Source organism: Alternaria atra (genome assembly GCF_907166805.1).
Source record: "Alternaria atra isolate CS162 genome assembly, contig: 28, whole genome shotgun sequence".
NCBI classification, from domain to species: Eukaryota; Fungi; Ascomycota; class Dothideomycetes; order Pleosporales; family Pleosporaceae; genus Alternaria; species Alternaria atra.
Genome location: NW_025091326.1, coordinates 1,233,075 through 1,247,160, shown reverse-complemented (window position 1 = coordinate 1,247,160; position 14,086 = coordinate 1,233,075). Strand labels below are relative to the sequence as shown.

At 51.6% G+C, this 14,086-nt stretch overlaps 6 protein-coding genes across 6 annotated transcripts; 1 reads left to right on the top strand and 5 right to left on the bottom strand.

Moving 5' to 3' along the window:
• Positions 1-709: 709 nt before the first annotated feature.
• Positions 710-1,949, bottom strand: ALTATR162_LOCUS7462 (uncharacterized protein; the record flags this gene model as incomplete). The annotated part of the gene is made up of 3 exons (XM_043315090.1): positions 710-1,055; positions 1,105-1,288; positions 1,337-1,949. 3 exons carry the CDS (start codon positions 1,947-1,949, stop codon positions 710-712), a joined length of 1,143 nt encoding a protein of 380 aa, XP_043171025.1.
• A 672-nt stretch (positions 1,950-2,621) lies between these two features.
• Positions 2,622-5,306, top strand: ALTATR162_LOCUS7461 (uncharacterized protein; the record flags this gene model as incomplete). Its single annotated transcript, XM_043315089.1, has 2 exons — positions 2,622-5,070; positions 5,122-5,306. The coding sequence occupies 2 exons, from the start codon at positions 2,622-2,624 to the stop codon at positions 5,304-5,306; spliced, it is 2,634 nt and encodes an 877-aa protein (XP_043171024.1).
• Positions 5,307-5,566: 260 nt separating this feature from the next.
• ALTATR162_LOCUS7460 (uncharacterized protein) lies at positions 5,567-6,880 on the bottom strand (the record flags this gene model as incomplete). Its single annotated transcript, XM_043315088.1, has 1 exon — positions 5,567-6,880. One exon carries the CDS (start codon positions 6,878-6,880, stop codon positions 5,567-5,569), a length of 1,314 nt encoding a protein of 437 aa, XP_043171023.1.
• Positions 6,881-7,697: 817 nt separating this feature from the next.
• Positions 7,698-9,193, bottom strand: ALTATR162_LOCUS7459 (uncharacterized protein; the record flags this gene model as incomplete). Its single annotated transcript, XM_043315087.1, has 2 exons — positions 7,698-8,831; positions 8,888-9,193. The coding sequence occupies 2 exons, from the start codon at positions 9,191-9,193 to the stop codon at positions 7,698-7,700; spliced, it is 1,440 nt and encodes a 479-aa protein (XP_043171022.1).
• Positions 9,194-10,358: 1,165 nt separating this feature from the next.
• ALTATR162_LOCUS7458 (uncharacterized protein) lies at positions 10,359-11,011 on the bottom strand (the record flags this gene model as incomplete). The annotated part of the gene is made up of 2 exons (XM_043315086.1): positions 10,359-10,792; positions 10,846-11,011. The coding sequence occupies 2 exons, from the start codon at positions 11,009-11,011 to the stop codon at positions 10,359-10,361; spliced, it is 600 nt and encodes a 199-aa protein (XP_043171021.1).
• Positions 11,012-12,251: 1,240 nt separating this feature from the next.
• On the bottom strand, positions 12,252-14,003 carry ALTATR162_LOCUS7457 (uncharacterized protein; the record flags this gene model as incomplete). The annotated part of the gene is made up of 2 exons (XM_043315085.1): positions 12,252-13,933; positions 14,000-14,003. The coding sequence occupies 2 exons, from the start codon at positions 14,001-14,003 to the stop codon at positions 12,252-12,254; spliced, it is 1,686 nt and encodes a 561-aa protein (XP_043171020.1).
• Between the last annotated feature and the right edge of the window lie 83 nt (positions 14,004-14,086).

Below are 14,086 nucleotides of genomic sequence, written 5' to 3'. Positions count from 1 at the left end.
CGTCAAAAGCTGGGGTAATGTGACGGATTACCGAGGCAACGACGCCAAGTTCACGTGATCATATGTTTAGTGAGAGCGTTGTGTTGTTTGTCGCTCAATTGCCGTCGGTTAATCGTACCTTGTGTATGCGTACGTAGAATTGGGGCTGCCGAACATGTTGCCGACGATTGTACTGAAGCGGGGCTAACAGGGTCGCGACTGCAGAACATCTTAGCACTATCGAGGACCCGGCCCGATTTGGTGTCTTTTCCTGGCAGCGCGGTCGTGACACCTGCATCTTTGAGGGTTGAGGCAGGCAAAATACACCGTTGCGGAGCATTAACGCCGACATGCGGAGTTTTGCCGCTAGATCAGTAACGATCTCCGCGCGAAGGGTGGGCCCAAACAGCCTCTTGTTAACAAGTCGGTGTTCCAGCTAAATTACGATGGACGCAAGAGATCCTGCACGCGCGGACATCGAGCGAAATGTGGTCGACGAAACAGGAATAATGTTTATTCGCAAGGAGTATATCTCCTAAGCGTTAACAGGAAAAATGCAACCTGATCCTAGAGCAATAGCATCATCGGGAAGATTCTTGCCTACAGTATCTCCTTTGGTGTAGCTCATTACTGACAGACATTGCTTTTCTATAATCTCGAGGATGTATTGGAGTCCTTCATCACGTCAGCCACCCACGCACTGACAGCTCGAATAACACCAAGATCACTTTCATACCTTCCATGCCTTGCTAACAAACTCCTCGACATCCTCCAAAAGTTCTTTGGGTTTCTCCAAAGCAGCAAAATGCCCACCACGCTCGTGCTGCCTGTAGAAAACTAGGTTTGTTTCCTTTTCCATGATACTCTTGATACCCGGAGCCAGCTCATAGGGGAAGAATGAGAAACCGACAGGCTTCTTGTTTTGCTTGATGTCCTTTGCCCCTGCACCGAAGAGCTCGCGGTAAGGGTAAATGGAACGAGCAAAGCTTTCCGTAAACCAGTAGAGAGAGATATCGGTGAGAATCGTATCAAGAGAAGGGTCCTCGTCCGTCCATTGCAGGAACTTCTCGCCAATCCTGATTGGTCTTAGTCAGTGCATCGCTGTATGGAGAGAATGTATCCTACCATGCAAGGAGTGCGAGCGGGTTTGACGCCAGCACATTGCCAATCGTACTGGGTCTGGTTCCGTGCTCCTGTGCGTAGGCCGTTCCGGTTGTGCGCCACTTCATTGCACGATCGAGCGCCTCCTTCTCCAGCGCATTCATGGAAGTATTTTCATTTGGTTGTGAGAGACTTGTCAACATGTTCACTGATGCACGTTAGAACTGCGGGACCTGGTGGTATGCCGTTGACTTACGGTGCATTCCAACACACGAGTCGTACGAAATGTTCATGATCTGCGATGTGAAACTGCCCACATCTCCTCCTTGTGCAAGATACCTGTCGAAGCCAAGGTTCAGCATCAGCTGATTAAGGACGCGACTGCTGTCTTCCAGCTTCCACTCTTTCTCGGTCGACTGCACGGTACTGAGAGTGTAACCAGGCAGCGAAGGTACTATGAGGTGGTATGGTAGATCCTTGGCGGAGTACTTCTCCTTAACCAGTGTCAACATCGGTAGAAACTCGATGAAACTTCCAGGCCATCCATGCATGAATATGATGGGAATTGCGTCCTTCTTCTCAGAGAAGAGAGCGACAAAGTGTAAATCGACATCCTCGATTTGCATCTTGTAGTTTGAGAACGAGTTGATATGCTTCTCTTGCGCGCGCCAATCGTACTTGTTCAGCCAGTAGTCCTTTGCATCAGAAAGCCACTTGCGGGACACACCGAAGCGGCGGTCTTCCTGTCGTCCTTCCCAAGTCTCGGGGGCGAGCTTCGAGAGCTGAAGAAGCTGGCGCCATTCTGAGATGGCTTGGTCAGAAATGTCGAGGGTGAAGGGCTTTGCGGAGTCTGGTGGTGAATAGGACATGTTGGTGATGCGAGAACGGCTTCAGATTGGTGTTTTGGTAGCATAAACAGACAAGTCAGAGCGGAGAGTAGTTGACCCTTTTATGTTTGTACGGACACACATGCATACAAGCTAAACACGTTGGGCACATGTCAGCAGTCAGGCGAGGTGGGGTATATACATGCACTACCATAGTAACCAGGGCTACACAATCCGGATCTGCGGATTGGAATCTTTCCGGTCGAACGTGATTCGATAAGTTCCAGTAGTTTGATATTCGTTGATAGCTCAAGGCTTCTTTGATATAGAACCGTACCTTGTAATTCTAACTTGGATGTTGGCTCCCTCGAGCTAGCAATGTTTGGATCAGGACCTCGGCATGTATGATCAGCTAGCAAAGGACTAGTTTTGGGTGTTCATTTCTCGGAATTGCCCTTGATATGAGTACCGCCCCATACGGTATCTAACAGTATCGTAATCAAAGCAGCGACGCGGAAGTTATGAACAAATTCGACGCTTTTGGACAGTGCGACGCGAGTGAAGCGCGTCGGTGCTGAAGTCGTCATCATCATGGTGGGGCGGATCGCCCCGCGATTTGGCATCTGCTAGTTCTGGAACTTTTTACTCACGACTCACACATGTACTGTGATTCAAACTTCTCACCGAAGTTACAATCGCGCAAAACAATACAACATGGCGCCAAATCTGGTTGCTGCAATCGATCTGGCCACTTACACAGAATCAACCCAAGGCCTTGATGTTCAGGCATTGTCCTTTATCGGCAATGTATTCGTACGAGTCACCGATGAGACCATCGACCAGGCTCTCTCCCACCTGAAGCAATCTGTAGGTCGGTTCGCCAACTACATGGGCGTTGCCTCTATTACTTCAATCGACGACATCCTTTCCCTCCTCGATGCCGGCGCCGCCAAGGTCTTCGTTACTCGCCAACAATTGGATGAGCTCAAGAAATTGAAGATAGACCAGGACAGGATAGTGTTGTGCTTGCCGGGAAACACAAAGGAAGAGATCATTGAAGCCATCTCAGGTACACAGGTGGACATTTACTCCCACCAAGTCGAGGACGTTGGCCTTGTGGAAGCATGGTTGAAAGACTACGGAACAGACAGACCAGGTGTCTTCGTCTCGTTCGCGAACCCGGACATCGAGAACGTCCTACGCCTTGCAAAACTTGACGCGATACCCATCATCTCCTCAGAAAACCTTACCGTCGATCCCTCGAAGCAGACTGGTGCGTTGAGCGTCGCGAAGCTCTTCATGGCCAATGCAACTAGCGACCGATCCGACGGCCTTTTCACAACTCTCGTGACCGATGAGCGGGGCATCGCTCTCGGACTTGTGTACAGCAGCGAAGAGAGTGTCGCAGAAAGCCTGAGGACTGGACGAGGTGTATACCAGAGCCGAAAGCGAGGATTATGGTACAAGGGCGAAAGCAGTGGAGATATCCAAGAGTTGGTCTCGTTAGCGCTGGACTGCGATAGCGACTGCTTACAGTTTGTGGTGCGACAGAAAGGCAGAGGGTTCTGCCATCTCGCAACTCCCACCTGTTTTGGCGAATACACCGGCTTGTCAAAACTCCAGAAGACACTCCAAAGCCGAAAAGCCTCAGCACCTGAAGGCTCATATACCGCACGGCTCTTCAACGACTCACAACTATTGAGGGCGAAGATACTAGAGGAAGCTACAGAGCTTTGCGATGCGAACACCAAAGACGAAGTTGCGTTCGAAGCTGCCGACCTTTTCTACTTTGCTCTCACTAAGTGCATAGCATCTGGTGTGACATTGGAGGATGTCGAGCGCAATCTCGATGCTAAGAGTATCAAGGTTAAGAGGCGACAGGGTGATGCTAAGCCGGCCTTTGCCGCACAAGCAGCAGCAGCGACGAAGAGTACAACGAACGGTGCAACGAACGGACCTACAAAAGAAGAGGTAAAGGAAGCTGCTTCAGTACCTAAGAGTAAGGATGATCCTGCCGGTACAAAGGACGGTCGCATTGCCATGAAGCGATACGTGACCGCAAACGAGACATCTGAGACCGTCAACGCCGCGTTACAACGACCATCTCAACGCTCCACCCAAAAGATTCTAGACATATGTCTACCAATCATCGAGGCAGTCAGGACCCGCGGAGATGCTGCATTGCTAGAGTACACGCACAAGTTCGAAAAGGCTACATCACTAACATCGCCTGTACTGAGAGCACCATTCCCTCCAGAGCTTATGCAACTGGCGCCCGAGACTGCCAAAGCCATCGACATATCTTTTGAGAACATTAGGAAATTCCATGCTGCGCAGAAAGAGGACAAGCCGCTAAGAGTAGAGACTATGCCGGGCATTGTATGTTCACGATTCGCTCGACCAATCGAGAGGGTCGGCCTATATGTACCGGGCGGAACAGCAGTGCTTCCCTCCACCGCGCTCATGCTTGGTGTGCCTGCCATGGTCGCTGGCTGCAAGAAGATTGTCCTCGCAACCCCACCACGATCCAATGGTCAAGTAACACCGGAGGTTGTCTACTGCGCCCACAAGGTCGGCGCAGAGTCCATTGTCCTCGCTGGTGGCGCACAAGCTGTCGCAGCCATGGCCTACGGTACTGAAAGCGTTACCAAGGTCGACAAGATCCTTGGTCCAGGAAACCAGTTCGTCACGGCAGCGAAGATGCATGTTTCCAACGACACAAACGCTGGTGTAAGCATCGACATGCCTGCAGGACCGAGTGAGGTACTCGTCATTGCGGACGCGAATGCCAACCCTGCTTTTGTGGCATCCGACCTTCTCAGTCAGGCTGAGCACGGTGTCGATTCCCAAGTCATCTTGATTGCAGTCGGAATGAACGAGTCGCAGCTTGGTGCAGTCGAAGACGAGCTTCACAAGCAGGCGATTGCTCTTCCACGAGTAGATATTGTCCGTGGGGCAATCGAACACTCTTTCACTCTTGCAGTGGATACCATGGAGGAAGCTATGCAGCTAAGCAACCAGTACGCGCCTGAGCACCTTATCCTGCAAGTCGATGAGGCAGAGAAGGTAGCGGAAATGGTGGAGAATGCTGGAAGTGTCTTCATCGGTCAATGGACTCCGGAAAGTGTTGGTGACTACTCTGCTGGTGTTAACCACTCTCTACGTAAGTTTTATTGTACCCGTTCTTAAAGGAAACTCTGCTAACATTGATCAGCAACATATGGCTACGCTAAGCAGTACTCGGGCGTCAACTTGGCGTCGTATGTCAAGCACATTACTAGCTCTCACCTTACTAGGCAAGGACTTGAGAACGTTGGACCTGCTGTCATGGAACTTGCGCGCGTGGAAGAGCTGGAGGCTCATCGAAGGGCTGTCAGTCTACGATTGGGCGTGGCGTAAATGCTATTGAAACTCAACCCGCCATGACCTGATACCCTTTCGTCATCACATAGTTTCCTAGCGTAGAGATGTCATGCAGTTGGATATGATTCAATAAAATGATCAATTGGAAGATGAATTTTACCATCTTGAAGAAGTAGATATATATACGATAGAATCTGATCTCATCTCCTGCAAAAACAGACACACTTCAAGCCCCGAATCCTCCACTAAAGGTGGGTAGATGTGATCGGGTGCTTTCTTGCCCTCACCCTATGCATCTAAGCAAGAGCGGAGCAGAGGCCGTTGTACGCATCCTTGGCCTTGAAGCTACCGTCGAACAGCAGAGGGGTAGCAGCAGCACCGATCCAAGAGTCAGTGTCGCTAACACCCCAGACGGTGACACCAACACAGTTCTCAACGTCCAAGCAAGCGGTAACAGCAGTCTTGTAGTCAGCGGCAGCACCACCCTTGATGTCAAGCTCAGTCATGGCGCACTCGGGAGCAGACTCGCAGAGAAGCTTGAGGGCAGCGGGGTAGTCGGAAATGGGCCAGCTGCCAGACAAGTGGGACTGGGAGCCGATACCGTCAATGGGGACACCGGCAGCAACCCACTTCTTGACGTTGCTGGCCATGGCCTTTGTCTTGGCGTAGCTGGGGCTGTCGAGGTTGTAGTCGTTGATGTAGAGCTTGGCCTCTGGGTCGGCAGCCTTGGCAGTAGCAAAGGCAGTAGCAACAAAGTTCTCGCCGAGAACGTTGTAGAAGACGGAAGAGCGGAAAGAACCGTCCTCGTTGAAGATCTCATTGACTACGTCCCAAGCGTAGACCTTGCCGGCGTAGGTGGACATGAGCTTCTTGATGTGGGCAACCATGACTTCCTCGAGCTTGGTCTTGTCGGTAATGGAAGAAACCCAGGTAGGAAGCTGAGAGTGCCAAACAGTAGTGTGGCCGCGGACGAGCTTGTTGTTCTCGGTGGCGAAGCTGACGAGCGCGTTGGCACCGTCAAGAGTGAACTTGCCCTGGGTGCCCTCGGTGGCATCCCACTTCATGCTGTTCTCGGGAGTGACCTGGCCGAAGTTTGCGACGATGATCTCCTTGTTCTTTCCCTTGCTGAGCGCGCCCTGGTCGGTAGCGACACCAAGGTACTTCTTGCCATGTGACTTGAAAGCAGCGTCGAGCGAGCACTTGGCACCGTTGGCGCCGCTTCCAGCGACATCAGGGATGGAACCGTTGGCACCGCCCGGGGCAGCAGCAGCAGCGCTGGTGGCTGCAGGTTGAGCAACCTGAACTGGGGAGGCGACGGGCTCGGTAGCGTTCACCGACGGAACAGGTGCGGCAGAAGGAACGACAACGACGCTGGAAGGTGCAGGCGCAGCGCCAGTACCAGCAGGAGGAGCCGGGGCGTTTCCACCGCCGCTAACACACTGGCTGTACCAGTCGTTGGACTTGACGCAAGACCAGCCTTGAGCGCACTCGGTCTCGCCCTGGAAGCCGTTGCCGCCGCATTGTCCGTAGGGAGCAACAGCGCCAAGGACAGCCGAAGTCGAGGACAGAGCAACGACGCCAAAGTAGATGGAGGATCCGCGGAAATGCATGGTGGGCTGCTTTTTCGATCGGTACGATTCGGTTCGAGTTCAAAAGTGTTCGGTTGATGTAGGATTGGAAAAGAAGCAAGCTTCTGTATGGGAGTTCAAGAAAGAATGTCAGGAAGCACGCTTCCAGTAAAGTCTGAAGAAAAAGGTTTGAAAAAAAAAGGTAGAGAGAGTGTGATGATGACCGAGTGAGTAAAGAAACATTATGGCGGCGGATACGAATTCATCTTATACCAGAATAGCCACTGCTGCGATGCGCCTGGATCGGTTCTGCATAGGTGGGTCAAATTATGGGCGGGTAGCCTCCCTGAGAGAGCATTGTTTCATGAAACCATGAAACGCCATCCTGGAGATCATTACAAGGGCAAAGGTGCCTCGGGAACAGAACGACTTTAACCGTTCCGTTGTTCTGACGAACGACAAGTCGATGAACAGTGGGCTGATGCGGCGCAGAGCAAAGCAATGATGTTACTTGTGGGCAAGGTGCCACAATGCGATGTGAAAGTAGGTCCGACATCCAGGTTCGAAGCTTCATGCGAGATCCGTGCGACCGGGGTGCCAAGCGCTAAGCCTGTCAGAGGTAGATGTCAACTAACCTTTTGGGGAACAAACACCAGGCGAACAGACGATTGTATGAAAGCCACCGGTTATCAAATGCTTCATGTTCCTTCTTTCAATGGGTCGCGCCACATCATCGATAGGTTAAAGTACTCAAGCTTTTCAAGCATTTCAAAACATTCTTGTATTGACTAGGTCACGATCGTCCATTTCTTTCATCTATCTGATCATGCCATTTGAGACCTTCATCCACATAGTCATATTATGACTTGTAGACGTGCATTACGTGTGGGTTGCAGTAAGCAAGAAGGCCGGTCTTGCCCCATTCGCCGCCAATTCCAGATTCCTTGTGTCCTCCGAATATCGCCTGTGGTGTTGGCTTCTCCCATGAGTTTACAAAGACTGAGCCGGCTTCGAGGCGCTTCGCAACCTTGGTTGCCTTCTCGACGTCCTTACCCCATACACAGGCACCGAGACCAGTGTTTGTGTCGTTGGCACGTGCGATGACCTCCTCGAGATCGGACCATGGCTGTGTGGGCACGATAGGACCGAACGGCTCTTCTTGGATGATGCGGGAGTCGTTGGGTGGGTTGTCGATGATGGTTGGCTTGATGAAGTAGCCCTTTCCACTGCTGACGTCAGGCTCACCAGCGGCGAACTTGTAGCCCTTGGACTTGCTGTCCTCGAAGAATGTCTTTACACGTTCGTACTGCATCTCGTTTTGAACAGGTCCGAGCAGGTTGTCACCGTCATCTGGGTTTCCGATCTTGATGGACTTGGTGAAGTTGACCATCTCCTCGAGGAACTCCTTGTAAATGGATTCGTGAATGTAGATACGCTTGGTAGCGACACATACTTGGCCGCTGTTCTGGAAGGCGCCCATGACGATCTCGGGCGCTGTCTTCTTGATGTCGACATCGGGAAGAATGATGGAGGCATCGTTACCACCTAGCTCGAGTGTGACACGCTTGAGGGTCTTTGCAGATGTCTCCATGACCTTCTTTCCGGTAGCGATGGAGCCGGTGAAGCTGATCTTGGCAATGTCTGGGTGCTGGCACATCTGAACACCGAGCTCGTTGTTGCCACCAACTACTTGAAGAACGCCTGGTGGCAGAATCTCCTGAGCCAGCTCGACAAACTTCAACGCTGTGTAAGGTGTGAAGGGTGAGGGCTTGACAATCATGCAGTTTCCGGTCATGAGAGCTGGCGCAACCTTTCCAGTGCTCAGGACGAGAGGGAAGTTCCACGGGCAGATGGCACCGCAAACACCGAGAGGTGTGTACTCTGTGTAGATTGTCTTCTCGTCATCCTCGAACTTCTCAGATGGTACGTCAAGTGTCAGGTGGTGACCGATGAATCCAGCAGCGCCACCAACTTCCATAGCAGCGAATTTCCTCTGTTCACATGTTAGTATAAAGCTTTCAATACTCTCTAGCGTTGATTACGACGTACGGGCTTGCCAGACTCTTTGCACAGCAGGTTGACGAAATCATCGTTGTGTTGCTGGTACAACTCGGCAACCTTGTTGAGTAGCTCCTTCCTCTTCTCAATGGGAGTATCCCTCCATGCGGGAAACGCCTTCTTTGCAGCGGCAACAGCGTCGTTCAGGTCTTTTTCACTCGCGATTGGTACATCCCAGAGCTCCTGACCAGTTGCGGGGTTGATGCCATGATGGATCTTGTCTGACCCGCGCTGCTTGCCATCGATGATGTTATAGAAAGTCTCGAAATCGAGGGTTGAGACTTTTCCCGGAGACATATTTGCGGTTGATGTAGTAGGTTATGGGATATGATGATGTAGGTATTGGTTTGCGAGCACAGGTATGACGGGTGAAGGTGCCTCTTTAAACAAGTCGAGTCGCCACATTCCTGTGATTACCTGTCTGCTTGCTTTATCCTCGGTAGTAGGTACGCTTGCCGCATGGTGCACCTCTCATGGTGGGTTTGTAGCACCTGGCTCCCCTTGGCTGCGACCCTGACCCCACTTGGAGCAGCAGAGTCGCGGGGCTCGAGTAGCAGCTGAGCTTAGGCTTGCATCGTCCATTCCCCAGTAAAACCCACTGGCCGGGCTTTCGCGGATTCTAGGGTCGGGGCTTAGCCTTCGCGGAGGTGCCGCCAAGATGAGCCGGCTATTAGTTTATCATCGTCATCATCCCGTGGTAGGTAGTTTACCAGATACGGAGCTTATACTGAACAACTGCCGCCTGCCCAGCATCGTACGCGCCATCCGCAAGCACCCCGCCGGGACCATCTCGGTGTCTCCCGTTTAAAAAAAAAAGTGGATTACTCTCCCTGACAGCGGGACCACCAATTCACATGGCTGGAGCCTTTCTCCAACAGCGCGACTGTAAAAGTCTTGACTAGCGTTTAACGTGTCGACATTCAGACTAGTATGCCCAGTTTACGTCTTTCGCAACGGACGAACTTCTGTCCGAGTACCCTTTGGAATTCCCTTGTGGATCATTACAGGGTTTCAGCATTATCGTCGAAGCCGCGGCTCTTCGTATCCCCCTACCTAGGTACGATGATCACGTTGGTGAGGCGGGTCACATAGCCTAGACTCTACCGCCAACTTTTGCATGTGTCTTACTGAGACAACAAGAGATCAGAACAGTGGGTAGATAATGAACAGGGCGATTAGAATGTTGCAAAAAGAGTTTCGGCGACGAGCTGACGTTGAAGGTTTACAAAAAAAGATGCTCTTGTGTCAGCACACGCGCCACATTTCATGCATACCTAGGTATGCTGTGGAACGCCTTATTGGTCACAGCGTCATGCGCTGATGCTAGCATACAGGATACACAAATCCATGCAGAAATTACTGATGAGATGCATCAAGATGAGAAAATTTGATATCTCGGCTTGGCACCAAGAACGATCTACAACTACAGTTTCCACCAAGATGCTTTCCTACACGTGTCCTACTAGCACTTTTTCCACTGTACATAGAGATTTGATGTGAAGCGACCAGCCTCGCGCGTCGCAGCAAGCACACCATTGGCTGGCGTAGCAAATGGCGTCAGCGCTACCTCGCTGTTGATGTTGAACAGGGCATCGCTACCACACGGTGACCAGACTGCAGCTGGAACGTTGTCTTGCTTGTAGTATTTGCCATGGAAGGGACCATCGATGCTAAGTGCTGACGATGACTGGCTTTGCTGACCAGAGAAATAGTACGTCGACTTGATCACGCCAGTCACACCACCGTCAAGGTCGCCCCAGCCAGTGTAGTCTGCGCTGAAGATGGCGAAAGAGAAACCGGGGGAGAACTCCAGACCGAGGTTGATTTGGCAGTTCTTTCGTGAGTCTTCTGCGACTTTTCCCGTACCGACGCGAGCGGTGAATTGCTTGTTGAAGTCTGGATGTGGTGATTAGTATGGAGTTGAGTAAACAGGCGCAATGGAAGCTTACAAATGGGCAGAATGCCGTTATCAGTCCAGTTAATATCAATACTGCCTTGGGGGCAACCTGAGCCACCGGAGACGACTTTAGTGATCTTGAACGAGTCGGGTGCTTGGTTTGTCGGGGCAGCAACCGTTACAGCGGCAAGGGCAAGAGCGGTAAGTGTGTACTTCATTGTAGTAAAGTCTCAGCTTTGGTTTTGGTAAGTCGAGAAAAGATTAGGCAATCTGGTAAGCGGTTGCTAGATGATGAAGTCTTGTTCAAAGTGTAGTACTGCTATTAGACCAGAGCAACTGTGGGCCACGACCATCTTATATGTCATTGTATTATCCGGGTACGAGACCTAGAGCGTAAGTAGTACATTCTTCACCACACCTACTCTGGAGAGCCCGTTATGAAAAGCACACAGTCTTGTGGCCCGCAGAGGAAGTTTTCTTATTGGTCACATGCTGTCAAAGGACGGCGAAAGATAGTCACTCGCTACCTGTTAAGAACCTTGCATATCCATCTCCTGTATCGCTAGTTCGGAGATGGCAACAAAGCTGGTAAGTCTGCCATGTTCCTGATATGGGATCTGCCCGTCGATATTGCTCGTAGACTTCTGTACGAGACAGCCGAGAAGCAAGCGAAGGGGATAGCCGTGGAATGCAGGGCAATAGCGCTCTAGAACATGTAGATTCTGGGGTATAGTGCGCACGTCTGAAGCAACCCAAATCCAAAAATAGTTGTTGTGGAAATTATTCTAGCGTGACAAGTACAGGACGGGTTTGGAAGAGGCGAATGTTGTATATATTAGATTGATAGACCCGGTCGAGGTCACGAACCGGACGTTTGACGGCTGATTGTGGGCTGGGCTTTCTGGGGAAGCTTGACAGTCTTAGCGAACGAGTAGGATCACTAGACTTTTTCCAATCAACGACGGTCGTGGGGATGTCGGCAGGAGCTCTCCTTCTAGCGTTCGTATTCATCAATGACAATATCGGTGTTGCTCGTTGTTCGCCGGGTGGTATGTTTTGCGCGATAGTCTTGGGCTGGAAGGTGCGAAATGCTAATACCGGCGCGCTGTGGTCGAGGATACATGTCGGGCAGGAGGCGTTGAGATAACGGGTCGAATGGTTATTGTAGGTGCATGATCTGGGTAAATAGATTGGGAAGCCGCAACGAAGCATAAGCGTACAAGTTCAGTACAGCCGAGGACCGATAAGGCTATAAGCATCAAATAGCAGGTTCAAGTATAATACAATATAATAATCGTATGCAGCAGTAATGCCGCTATGTAGTCCTGGTATCTCCCTGCCCAAGTAATTCCAAAGCCGCGTCCATAATCTCCTAACGCCGTTGAAGTACATTACGTTAATGAAAGTGTTGCGCCAAAACTATGCTGAGGTATCATAATAAAATAAATCGCTTATTGATCAAATGGGAAAGACCTTGCGGAACATCCGCCTCCACTTTGGGACGTTTTCTTCTTCTTCCACATCACTAGCAGGTGCATGACGCGGACCAAGCATAGCCAATGCTCTTTGCCGTGCCCATTCTCGTCTATTATGGGTAGGACCACAATCTTGCGCATTTTGTGGAGCTGGTGCGTTGGGAGGCTGAGGCTGTGATGAGGCATCCGATGGTTGTGTAGTTCCCATCTCAATATCAGGCGGTCGTGATTGCGTTCGCTCGGGTGCACTGAAGATACGTCGGCCGGAAATGGCTCCACCTATCCTACTACCAAGCGACCCAAGAGCAATCGGCGGGCGAGTGAGTGGTGTTGGTACTGTTGCGGAAGACGGCGCAGATGCGGAACCTGGTTGGGTGCTTGCTGTATGTGCACTGCGTGCTCGCATGCGATTGATATGCCGTTCTCGTCGTACCATGACGTTGGTGATCTGGACTGGACAAACTCCAGCAGGCAACACAGTTTGCTTGCACATGGGGCATAGCGAGGAATGATTGAGGAGGAAAGTATCGATGCATTCGGGGTGGAAGATGTGACGACACGGGAGCTCTCGCACTTGTGTTTCGTTGACTTCGAAGTCGTCCATGCAGATTGGACATGTGGGCTGGGACCACGAGGCAGAAACGCTAGACGTGGGCACCGTAGGCATCGTGGGTGCAGACGAGTGGCGGGTCAACTGAGGTCCTTTGTAGCCAGTTTCAGCGTCTACAGCGGCATGCGGAGTATCGAGTGCTGGGTTCAGCGCTTGTGGGGCGGTGGCTTTTTCAGGTTCGTTCGAAGTTGTAGCAGGAGCAGTGTATGTGTGTATGGGAAGTTTGTCAAGGACTTGTTGCGAGACTGTCAGGCGCTTGACGCCCAATGCTTCGAGATCGACCTGACCGTTAAGTACGCGCTCGCGCAGATCGTTGCGTCGCCTTCGTTGGATGATGTGCATGACGAGGGAAGTAATGCTAACGGCGACGAGGAGGATGGCTAGCACGATGACGAGGAAAACCCATAGGCTTGGGAGTTGGCCACCGGAGTCAGTACTGACGGTTGCCCATAGCCGCACGTAGTCGGTAGGCTCGTATATCTGCGAAAGTGTATCGCCATGCGGTACCTGGCTCAAGTTTCCAGAGTACTGGTTCAACTGATCCATGATGTTCCTCCCGGTTATTGACGACAGCGCGTAGGTCGGAAAGTCGTTAGCCGTCTGCCAACTACCACCATCTTGAAGGTTCCACGACGCATCATTGAGCACTGGTGGCTTGGCATTGCTGTCTCCTGGCTGGTATGTGAGGAAGGCTTTGGTGGGATGGTTGCGCGCTGCTGTGAAGTACTCGATGGTACATTGCGCCGAGTACCAGGGCGCAACGGCGATGAGGGCGTAATCCTTGTCAGTCGGGAGGTTGGCTACCCGTGTCGCATTCTCGGGAACATAGTTTCCCTCCTGCTCCCTGCATCCGGATGTGTAGACATCGGGTACGTAGAGTATGCCATATGGGTCCTGGTTGCCGTCGACGCCTTTGGTAGACAAGGTCTGGATGTTGTTGAGGATGCGATACTGGAACGAGACGGATTCGTTGAGGGTATTGAACTGGTTGTTGTCGTAGTCGATGCGAAGAGGATCCGGGAAGTCGATGGTAAAGATACCAATCCTCTGGGCAGCTGTGTGACGGTCAGCGTGTGGTCAGCGTGCTGGTGCCAATGGGCGGCAAAAGTCGTGTGACGTACACATGTTGGGCGCACACTGGACGATTACACAGAGGCGGCTAATATGAGCCAACTACCACTCATTGCCGATAGTCTATGTGTGTAGTG